The 12,446-nt window shown below is 47.0% G+C and overlaps 1 protein-coding gene across 1 annotated transcript in view; it reads left to right on the top strand.

Moving 5' to 3' along the window:
• Window positions 1-12,446, top strand: part of ppp2r3a (protein phosphatase 2, regulatory subunit B'', alpha) — a 57,996-nt gene that overhangs the window by 28,384 nt on the left and 17,166 nt on the right. The window contains exon 3 of the mRNA XM_053435078.1: window positions 3,802-7,322. Coding sequence (XP_053291053.1) covers window positions 4,566-7,322 — 2,757 coding nt within the window. The 5' untranslated portion in view covers window positions 3,802-4,565. The remainder of the gene's footprint in view (window positions 1-3,801; window positions 7,323-12,446) is intronic.

The raw sequence follows: 12,446 nt of genomic DNA, 5'->3' as shown, positions 1-12,446 counted from the left end.
TGATGTGTTCCCTATTGACATACCCATGCATGCACTTCCATGCGGCATAAGTTGCACAAAGTACACAAGCTCTGTCTCTGTGCACAATTGCAGATGCACACACACACACACACTGGCACTCATGCACATGAACCGACATACTTTTAATGGTTGGTTTGGAAGTTGTGACAGAGGTGGCCTCCCGTGATTAACTGCTTCCTGGTGAAGGTCAGGTTGAAGGCGAGATTTTTTTTTAGACTGAAAGGAGGGAGGGAGGGGAGGAGAGGCAAAGAAAGAGGGAGACATTGAGAGGATGGGAAGGTTGGAGGCGAATGAGGAGGTTGTCAGTGATCTCATTTACTCAGTGTTAGCACAATCAACCAGTCTACTTTCACTTCTCTCCTCTTGTTTAGCTGATTGAGCACAAAGAGAGGAATACAAACTTGACAATAAATAAATAGAAATAGAGAAAGCAGAGGATTAAGCTCACAGATGGTTGGTTTGGTGAATGGTTCGGTTCAATCTAAATGAAAATGTGTCTAAATTCAAAGCTTAGAAAATAAAAGCATTTCAAATGGAAATCCTTCACTTGGAGTTAATACGTCGCTTTTGCCAAGACCTCGTAAAAATAAACCAACATTGTTCGTGTCCAGAGACATTCCACATTTGGGCTTAAAGCTTTGGTTTGTTGAAATGAAAGTTGATACCTGCTCCGTTCTCATCTGACTCGTCCGTAAAACACGTCCGGAGGAGAGAGAAAACAAAACGGAGCTGAGCTTCACTGAATCAGGACAGAGCCTGAAAACACACCTCACAATGTGTCTGTGTGTGTGTCTGTGTGTGTGTGTATAGGTTGTTGAGCATTATAAACACCAGTGGAGTTTGTTTACATGCTCAGCATCACTGTGGGAAGCTGTCGTTTACTATGGTATATACACAGATACTAAGTGCGTGTGTGTGCGCTACAGGGAGAAAGAAGTGTGTGTGTGTGTGTGTGTGTGAGTGTGTCTGTAATTGTTATCCTAGTCTATTTCAAACTATCTGTTGAGATTTCAAGTGCAGCTTATACCAGGAAGTGTGATTTCCTGCTCAAGAGACTGATTCAGCAGCATCCAGCTGTTATGTGTGTTTCCGCGTGTTGGTATTTGTGTGTGTTTGTGTGGATGTGTGTGTGTGTGTAGAGACAGAAGAGAGAAAGTGAGATGAGGTGTCCGCCTGTTGTTTCCACATAAACTCCTAATGGTTGTTTTTCCAGGTGCCACAAACCCCTCTCTCCACCTTTCCAGCTGCTCTCCCTCCACCCACCAATCATCCCCCCCCCCTCTCTCTCTGTAGTCGCTCTTTTTCACACGTTTAAGTCTAAAACTCCGGCTCCATTATTCTCCGCCGATCCCTCCTCAGATCAAATACAGTGCCTTGCATAAGTATTCACCCCCCTTGGACTTTTTCCCATTATGTACTGTTACTAACTGGAATTCAAATAGACTTAAATAAACTTTTTCCCGTTTGATCAACAAAACATGCATAGTACTTTGGAGGTGCAAAATAAATTTTATTGTGACACAAACAATAATGAGAACAAAAAAGTTGACATCTGTTGGGTGCATAAGTATTCACCCCCCTGTGTCAATACTTGGTAGAACCCCCTTTCGCTGCAATTACAGCTGCAAGTCTTTTGGGGTATGTCTCTACCAGCTTTGCACATCTAGAGATGGAAAGGTTTGTCCATTCTTCTTGGCAAAAAAGATGAAGCTCAGTCAGATTGGATGGAGACCGTCTGTGAACCGCAATCTTCAAGTCTTGCAATAGATTCTCTATTGGATTGAGGTCTGGGCTTTGACTGGGCCATTTTAAGACATTAACATTCTTTAATCCAAACCATTCCTTTGTAGCTCTGGCTGTATGTTTAGGGTCATTGTCCTGCTGGAAGATGAACCTCCGCCCCAGTCTCAAGTCTTTTGCAGACTGCATCAGATTTTCTTCAAGGATTTCCCTGTATTTGGCTCCATCCATCTTTCCCTCTATTCTGACCAGTTTCCCTGTACCTGCTGAAGAGAAGCATCCCCACAGCATGATGCTACCACCACCATGTTTCACTGTTGGGATGGTGTGCTCAGGGTGATGGGCAGTGTTGGGTTTTCGCCACACATAGCGTTTTGCATTGAGGCCAAAAAGTTCAATTTTGGTCTCATCTGACCAGAGCACCTTCTTCCACATGTTTGCTGTGTCTCCCACATGGCTTCTGGCAAACTCCAAACGGGATTTTTTATGGATCCCTTTCAACAATGGCTTTCTTCTTGCCACTCTTCCATAAAGTCCAGATTTGTGGAGTAGACGACTAATAGTTGTCCTGTGGACAGATTCTCCCACCTCAGCTGTGGATCTCTGCAACTCCTCCAGAGTAACCATGGGCCTCCTGGTTGCTTCTCTGATTAATTTTCTCCTTGTCCGACTCTTCAGTTTGGGTGGACGGCCTCCTCTTGGTAGGTTTGCGGTTGTGCCATATTCTTTCCATTTTCTTATGATGGATTTTATGGTGCTCAGAGAGATGTTCAAAGCTCTGGATATTTTTTTATAACCTAACCCTGCTTCATATTTCTCCACAACTTTATCCCTGACCTGTTTGGTGAGCTCCTTGGTCTTCATGATGCTCTTTGTTCAGTAATGATCTCCAACAAACTCTGAGTCCGTCACAGAACAGGTGTATTTATACTGAGATTAAATTGCAGACAGGTGGACCCTATTTACTAATTATGTGACTTGCAAATGTGACTTGTGAATGCAATTGGTCGCACCAGATCTTTGTTAGGGGTTTCACAGTAAAGGGGGTGAATACATATGCACTCAACACTTTTCAGATTTTTATTTGTAAATAATTGTGAAATCCCCCCAATTTCCCCCCACTTCCAAATGATGCACTATTTTGTGTTGGTCCATTACATAAACTCACGATGAAATAAATTTTAATCTGTGGTCATACCATGACAAAATGTAGAAAAGTCCAAAGGGGGTGAATACTTATGCAAGGCACTGTATCTTTCTATTCCATCTATTCCCACAGCTGTGCAGTCCTGAACTTATATAAACTCATGCGTGCGTCTGTGTTTGAGAATGCAAAACTCTTAAAATGAACTATTTCAGGGTCTGATCTTCATGCCCCCGTCAGACTAGAGTCTATCATTTGTGTAGATAAGACTGAGAAAAAAAAAAAACACAGAAAAAATAAGCTGGTGACAAAGACACAAGAGCATCTTAATCTAACCAATAGAGGCAGAGAGATATAGAGAACGAGAGTGAAACATAAATGAGAATACAGGAAAAAAACTACCATGCTGAACTCTTTCTCTTTTTTATCTGTTTCAGTCTTTTTTGAGTAGAATAGACTCAAACAGGATTTGTGTCATTGGACAGATTTTTGAAAGCAACAGGTGTTTTCTCTTTCTGCAACACCTGCCTTCTATTTTCACTGAGTCATGATTTCTCAGCAGGGTTCAAGACGACTCTTTGTAGATCTGCTGTAATGAAAGAGGGAGTCACGTCCTCTTTCTGCTCAGCATCCATCACCCTTCACTCTTCTTCTGTCTCCTGCTTTTCATTTTGAACATGCGTCATGTTGGATTTGAGGTTGATGTGAAAGGAAAGGAAATGACAAAGCTACATATCATCACATGTCATCTGGATGGTATTATTGTACGCTCATGCTCCCTCAGCACATCACATTCACAAGTATCAACCGTCTTAACGATTTACTTTCTCTTTCTCTCTTTTCCTTTCCCCTCATTCTCACCCTCTTTCCTCCCTCCTTCCTTTTCTGACTCGCAGGTGGTGTCCTCCTGTCAGAAACACAAGCTCCGTCCGACACATGGTTGACAGTGGGAGACGGAAGTGGCCGAGAGAGACGGTCCGGGAGTGACAGAGATCCAGACCACCACTCAGAAAGCGAAGGAGGCAGTTGGCCATCTGTGGTTGGTCCCCTGCTATTCTGCAGCTGTGCCGGATTTCTGCTCCTTCTCAAGAAAAAAAAAAGACACACAGTGAGATAAGGGGGTTCATCCTACAGCTGATGAGCCCAGACTGGGGCAATGTTAAGGCGTCAATGGCCTCCAATTAAGCCCCTGAGGCTGCTTCTGTTGAGGGATGGCTGATACCCCAGCTGGATGTTCCGCTGTCGCCTTCCTCCACGGCTATCATTAGTGGCTAATGAGCTCCTGCTAGAGAGGAAAGGGAGACGCTGCCTGTGGAGAGAGGAGGAACCTTACAGCTGTTATTAGGAGGCCTGGAGATCTGACAAGGAATTATTTACCTCTGCAAGAGACAGAAACCCTTTAAAGCGTTTTCCTGTGCAAGAAGGGATTTTGACTTTGAAAGATACAGCTACAGACATTTCCTTTCCTGTTCCAGCTTCTTGTGTTTTTGCTACAGCATTGTGTATACTGTACGTTAACATTGTCACCATGCAGAACATCTTTACTTCTCACATGAAGGAGTTTCACCAAAACACTATAGTCCACTAGGTTTTTTGTTAAAGTTATATATTTTTTTCACACAATTTTGACCTTCCTATGCCCTGACGCACATTGGACACAATGGCAGCAGCCTATCGCGTAGTGGTGAGCAGCGTGAGCTGCTACAACAGTGTTGTAGTGGATCGGCGCACTCACTCCCATGCTGTGCACTACTGCTCAGGGCCATGCGGGGCGCTGTCCCAGGGACTGGACTGTACAGTCGCACACCACGGCACCTGCTCTGAACTGCTTGTTGCACCTGATCTCGTTTACAGTGACACAAACGACTCACCCATACACTCTCACAACTTGATCACTCAGCAACTGCCGAACCATGGTAAAATTAGTGTTACCACGGATACAAGTTATAATGGTGGTCTAGAGAGGGCGGGGAGCAATGGCAATTTGTCTTTAGGGGAGGACAGCCCCACATGGCGAGGTAAAAAGACCCCAAGCTGCGTAGGAACGACTGGAAACCTGAGCTCCTCTAGCAGTCTAAAGGACATAACTGAAGAGGCCATCAATCTGGCCAGTGGTAAGCTCAAAGAGTTTTCTTTTGACAAGCTCCGCCTCTCCTCCTCCAGCCACGTTACCTTCCGGAAAGGTCGCAAGGTCCGCCCAGACTCTTTTAGCCGACGCTCCACTGACCTGGAGATCATCTATGGCCACTTCAGTTCTAACATTACACCTAACGGAACAACTAATGGCATGACAAATGGCACGGCCACTTCTAATGATGAGAACATGCCGCCATTTATGATGGAGAAAGGGACAGGGCCAGAGGAAACAAAGCTTAAGGGCAACTCTGGCCCCTTGACAGCCATCACTAAAGCAGTTGGTGGCTCCACAAGCAGCCTTTCAAGTTTTGGGACATTAGATCAAAGTCTGAACACAGTGGCCTCCCTGTACCTCAGCACCCTTGGAGAGGAGAACCTGATTGCCCGTCTGCTGGAGAAGACACGAGCAGAGGCGGGCAGTGGGGGAGCAGGCGGGGAGGACATCCGGGCCTGCCTCGACATCTTGCTTAAATGTTCGGAAGACCTAAAGAAATGCACTGACATCATCAAGCAGTGCATCCGAAGTAAATCCGGTGGAGGACCAGCGGAAGGAGGAGCCAGTCCTGACAGCGTGTATCGAGCTGTGATGGCCAGACTCAGCACCTACCTGAAACGACTGCCCCTGGATCTGGAAGGGATTGGGAATTTGGGTGGCAGTGGGCAGGGGGGTCAGGGGGCACCTGGGAGTGGCCACAGTGATTTGGCCGAGCTGGTCAATACCCTTCACTCTATCCAACAGGGACCTTACTCTCCAATATTTGGCAATGAGCAACCTCCTCGCTATGAGGATGTGGTGCAGTCACCTCCCATTCCAAAGACTGTTCCTCATTCTGCATCTTCTGCTCTCTACTCTGTCTCAACTTCCTCCTCATCCTTCTTAAAATCAGACTCCATCCATACCAAACCAATCCAAAGCTACCCATCCAAAACCAGCGCTCTTACCAATGGACTGCAGCATCCACATTCTTCGTCTATCACACAACACACACTCTCTCCCCCGTCTGTGACCTTCCCTTCCAGCTCCAGCTCTTCTCCAACACATTCTCCCTCCCCTCTTCGTAGCTCCCCTACTCCACCATACACACACACTCCTCCAGCTTCCCCCATGGAGGCTCTTTATATTGAAGAGGAGGAAGCAGATGTGGGTAAGAGTCTAGAACAAATCTCACAACAGACACTAACTTCAACCAGAGGGATGAGCAATATCCAGAACACAAATGGGACTGTGTCAAGTCAGCCCATGAACCTATCACAACCACACATACTCCACAATTCTTTAAACACGTTGCCAGCCAGCACAGGCTACGTCCCCACGGCCTCTTTAGCAGTCTCAGCACCCAAAGCTGTGTCACACAGGAATGATGACATCGACAAGCTGCTGATGGATTTAGAGAATCTGTCTCAGAGTATGAGCAACCCCAGAAATACTGAGCCTCCTCTTCCAGCCAAGACCAGGAAGAGAGAGGGCAGCCAGGGGACGACCTCCAATGAGGCCCTTGCTCAACAGAAAATGTCCCAGTTCCAAATCCAGAAGCCGGTTAGCCATTTGACCATGAACGGCCCTAGCTCAAGGACTTCTCCAAGTCTCACTCCTCCCAACAGTGAATCTCCAGTAGGAGAGGAGGAGGATGGAGCACTTCTGCTCAGGATCTTGGAGAGCATTGAGAGTTTTGCTCAGGAGCTGGTGGATTCTGGGGCGGGGAGCACAGGGAGTGCTGAGAGGAAATGTGGGAAGGAGCGGGAGGTGATGAGGCTCCTGCAGGATACACTAGCCACCACCGGCAGGGCTGATACCCCTGTGGAGAACACAAACGCACCACCTGCTGCTCCCACTGCTCCATCCATGCATATAAATGCAGTCCCAGCGATCCCGCCAAAACACTCATCGGCAAATGCAATTACAGTATCGCTTGCACCAACACCAGCTCCTACAACATTTGAAACTATGTGCAAAGCTACACCCGAACCGCTCCCTAAACCTACACCTGAAGTTGTTCCCGAACTTCTGCTTACGTCCACACCTGAGCCTACAACAGAAGCAACAGATGAAGAAACAGAGGCCTCTACCGATGACATCTCCTATTCTGTAACATCTGCACCCACCAGCTTGCATTCCACCGCACACTCAGTTGACCCCACACCTGTGGCTGCACCTGAAGCTCCAGCACCTGTCGCCATCCCAGCTGCAGCAGATATAACAGAGGCTGCTGTTGCTGACCCGGCTGCTGTGAGAGACACCGGGTCAACACTACTCATCCAGCAGACTCCAGAGGTGATCCGGGTAAGTGACACACACACACCTCAGAATTATACTTACTGGCAAATGTGCATTTATGGTATTATAGCTGAACAAACTGTGTTATTATTTGACGCAGTCATGTGAGTGTGGCTGAAACACTTGCCTGCTGCTTGTAAAAGACTTCTAGTATGAAGTTAACCATTGCAAATCACTGTCTTGAGTTGGAATGGATCAGCGGAGGTGGGACACGTTTTCATTTAAGTCCCTTTTTGTGATTTAAAAAAAAATATCTTCAGATGTAGCATTTGAAATTTTGAGATAAACAACTTGTGGGAGCTGCAATATTCACATTCACAATATCACCCACAAATGAGGTGTTTGATGTTGACAATTTGACACGAGAGCCTCTATTGTTTTCAGTGTGTGTAATACACAAGGATTGCCGTGACACAGCAGGATTGATTTTGCTGTAACTGAGGGGCGGTGATGAATAGTATTCAGTCACTACAATGAACACACCGATACAGTTTCCCTATCTGTGCTTGAACATAAAGGCTGCTGCTCTGAATCATGGGAAAGAACAGCTCATTGTGCTAGGAGTGGCTCTTTGTTGACTTTTCCTGGTTTTAAACTTGTGTTTTGTTGTGTATGTGTGTGTGTGTGTGTATGTGTGTGTGGGTGGGTGTTTGTTAACCTTGCCTCACTAGGGAATATTTAGAGGTAATTTAGGGTTACGCTCCAAAGGGTGAGACAGAAAATGTGTGTGTGTGTGTGTGTGTGTGTGTGTGTGTTTGTGTTCGTTTAGGAACTTTCCAGCATAAACACTGTACTTTTCAGTATTAATGGACTTCATGGCGACCAAACCTGAGGCTAAACTTAATTTTGAATCGTCATGGTTAAGTTTTGGAGACAAGGTTTTTGGTTATGGTTAGTTAGTCAATTACTGAAAGTCAATGCAAAGTCCTAATAAGAATAGCTGTGCAAACACGTGTGTGTGTGTGTGTGTGTGTGTGTGTGTATAAACTGAGAAAGGGGGTGTTACCTCAGTGCGTCTGTGATGTGGCTGCTCAGCTGTGGATTTAGATAATTAAGCATGACAGACAAACACATTAACGCTGGCACCGAGTATCAAATCATTACTGTTGCCAGTTTCTCCCACTATCTGCCTTGCTCTCTCTAATTTGCTCTCTTTCCGCTCTCCCTCCATCTCCTCTTCTCATCGACACTCTCCTGCAGCAGATTGTGTGTGTGTGTGTGTGTGTTTATTTACTGAGCTGTGTAACCTTATGCCCTGCTGATATGTAGGGCACCTATTTATGAGGTTACCATGGCAGCTGCCATAGTCGGAACAGAAGAGCCGGCACCCGAACACATCATTACACAATCTCATTCCTCCTCCATCCACTGACTGCTTATCCATCCCTCCATCCTCTCTGTTTTAGTGTTTTTTCTCCTGCTCCTCTCCCTCTGCATCTTTTGTAATTTCTCTCCATCCCTGCATCTTTTAAGTATTCGCTACAGTTTTCTTTTCTTGACTTTTTGTTTGTCTTCTCGGCGTCCTGCTTACACCTGTGGTTAAGGAGGTTGGTCCTTGATGACCACTGCTCCTCTTTCCTGCCGTGCGATTGGCTGCCATGTTATTTTTGGAGCAGGGAATAACAGTTGTTGCCGTGCGCAGGGCAGAGCAACCCAATAAGAGGCGCTGATTGGAGCACAGCGGGAGGATGGGTGACGGGCGGGGTGAGGTTAGGTGGGGTTGGGGGTGGTAGTTGGGGTGGGGGGCTCTGTTGGCACACTGAGTGTTAATGGTATCGTTACCCTCCACCCTTGGCAGAGTTAGGTGTGAGGGAGACCTAAATCTGTCCACCCCTCTGTACTATGGCATCCCGCTAACAGACGCACTGTCGCCACAGTGTAAATGGACCTGCGTGTGTGTGTGTGTGTGTGTGTGTGTGAGGACATGTGTGTTTGTTGGCGTGTTGTGTGTCCATCCAGGCTTTCCTACATGTCCAGAGGTTCATGCATATGTGTGCATTTACATACGTGTCAATGCAATTGTATGATGCATATAAATGTCTTCATATGGTGAGCGTGTGTGTGTGTGTGGTAGATGAAGCATGTATGTGTGTGTCTGTGTTTGTTGGCCTATGGGTAAGTTGACTCCGTGCTACTGTGGGTCACAGCTGAGTTTTGGAATAGCTCCCTGACACCCAATAGCACCTCTGGCACTCTGGGAATTATGCTAATATTGCTCAGCGCCAACCCCGCCCCCTGCTTTTCGTTGCACATTAAACTGCCAATCAAACCGTAAACAAGAGAAGCACCCCCCCCCCCCCCAGACACACACACACACCTCACACACACGTGAGAAAATGCCCTCGCGCTCACACACAACCAGTTCCATGCTCCACCTCGAGATTTGTAGCTGTGTTTCACTTGGCAGTGTCTCGGCTGTGTTGGGAAGTTCAGCTAAGCCCTGCTGGGTGACACTGGCATCCTGATATGTGTCTGTGTGTGTGTGTGTGTGTGTTTGTGCGCACACTTGTTTATTGTTGTGTTCGTTGCTGACAGACTAATACAGGGATTTCTACACCTCTCAAAGCAGAACCATTAATCTGCATAGAGACAAGGAGGCCAGCTGATATAAATCTGAGGTGAGGCCACAACAGTCAAACCCGGGGGGGGGGGGGGGGGGGGGGGGGGGGCAGCAGTGATGAAGGGGGGGGGGGGGGCTGTGGTACTTCAGGTCATTGCCTCCCACTGAATGCCGGTTTCTCTTTCTCCTCCCCTCTCTCAATTTTTGCGAAACATGAGAGCAGAAATTTGAGAGCATCTAAATTTGACCTGAATGTTTTTGTTTCAGAGCAAAGTGATTTGACTCCTGGCTGCCACTCTGATGGCTTAATCCACCCACTGATGCTTGGAGTGTTTTTGTCCATTGCAGTGGACGTGTATCTAGGCCACAACAGCACTGGTCAGTTAAGTGGTGCATGATTTCCTCTGGGAAACGGCTGAGGATGTGGTAGAGCTCCCATCTTGACTCTGGCCATACCTGAGTCTGGACCATAACTGGGACATTCTCCGCTATAAAGTGAAGTTAAACCTGTAACTGGTAACTTATCGGTTGGTAGACTCCTGCGAGAGCCACAGGCACCAGCTGTCAACTGATGAAAACTTTCTGGAACAACTTACAAACCCTACATTTAGAGCAGTCTCCACCTGAGTGTGTATAAAGGACAATTTCAACCATGTGATCTGGTCATTTCCATAAAGCACATAAATAAAGAATCACTTTGTGGATATGCCCTTGTTTCACATGCACATCTGACAGTGGTGCAGTTCCATCCCTCTCCTCGTCACACCGAAATTTAACCGCTGATCTCTGAGAAATAAACCTGCTACTTTTTTGGCACAGACAGTCTTTGAAAACTGATGGAAGCCGCAAGTAAAGAGAAGTGTGGAGACAGAGAGGAAACAGCAGGAAGACAGAGAAGCCCAATGAATTCATGTGCGAGACAGCAGGAGGAGTTGGCTCGGAGAAAAGAGGGATACATTCAGGGGGTTGGAGAAAAGAGAACGAGAAAAGTGCATGTGTGTGTGTGTGTGCTGCGGGGGGGGGGGCAGCAGTGTGCAATTGTTGACTCTGGGTTGAGTAAGGATGATGTCATTCCTCTGCTGCCTCCACAGGAAATAAGGTCACAGCAGGACCCTCAGCCAAGCGTAGAAATACGCCCGATTCAGCCTAGGTGCACAACACACACACACACATGCACACACACACACACACACGCACGCACACACAATGCACTCTCAGACAGGGACTGGTGTTGCTATGTGTGAGAGGAGTTTTCCAATACAGCTCATACCATCCAAGGTTAGACCGGACAATGGATTATTCACCACTCTGACTGTGATATGCACACACACACACACACACACACACCAGCACATATACTGACACACACACACACACACACACACACACACACACACACACACACACACATCCCAAAAGAGAGAGAAACGCTGGAGTTGTTCATTAACTTCCCAGTTTTGGCTTGGGGATATTTTCACACACATCTACACACACAGCACTTTCAAGCCCTTGACATCATAATTCACCACTCCCGGTGCAGACTGGGATATCATCCAAATGCTGTTCCCAGTGCAGGTTGTGCTTTGTTCGTGGAACTCACACACACACACACACACACACACACACACACACACACACACACACACACACACACACACACACACACACACATACACACATAGACAAACCTGACTCTTTAATGCATGTTACTGTTTTTTCCTCACTGCTGCGTAACTCCCCGGGCCTCCCTCTGTGTCACCATGGAAACCATCACAATATGTTCATAAGGAGTAGGTGTTCGGTGGAACTCCCCTTCCACCCCCCCCCCACCCCCCACCCCCCCCCCAGAATGTTGTGCAATCCGACCGGCTGATGGGGGCTCCGCTGCAGAATCCCGGCACCAGGGGAAATCAAAAAGAGACTGGATCTGTTTTAGTTTCTTCAGAATACAGAGCACGTTGATGGAGTCGGGGCTGCTTGTGCGTACGTGTCTGCGTTTGTGCGTGTGTGTGTGTGTGTGTGAAACTGTTTTTTTCCTCTCCACCAATCTCCCTAGGGTTATTTCCTCGTCTTAACTCCACCCTCCCCTCCTCTCTCCCTTTGAACTCACCCTTGACCCAGCTCCACCCAAACTGAGCCGGGGGTTTTCCTGCAGAAAAGTGCCCAAGCTTCTGAGATGCTCTCACCAAGCGTGTCAGGATTTACCCCCCCCCCCCCCCCCCCCCCCCCCACCCTGAAACTATTTATGTGCCTGTGTGAATAATTCAGTTCTGAGGGGAATTAAATACAAGCTGCTTGTAGTTTAGGCCTTTTGTTTTTCTTATTTCTAGAACAAATGAAACTTTAAACGCTTCTTTAAACTTGTTTGTTGTTGGTTAAAAACAGATTTAACATTCTCGTTATTTCCATCAAACTTAGCTTTTGTCAGCCAAGTTGCTTTTAGGAACTTTACCCTGGAATAAACTGAGATGAGGAATCTCAGGTTCCAGCATCTTCTGTTAGATCCAGACTCACCTTGTGTGTCAGGCCGGTCGGACATGGTAACATGTGGACAGCTGCTTCCCTCTCGT

The sequence above is a fragment of the Pleuronectes platessa genome, chromosome 11, assembly GCF_947347685.1.
Source record: "Pleuronectes platessa chromosome 11, fPlePla1.1, whole genome shotgun sequence".
Taxonomy (NCBI): domain Eukaryota; kingdom Metazoa; phylum Chordata; class Actinopteri; order Pleuronectiformes; family Pleuronectidae; genus Pleuronectes; species Pleuronectes platessa.
The sequence above is the reverse complement of the archived record's forward strand: the minus strand, read 5'-3'. Positions and strand labels throughout refer to the sequence as shown.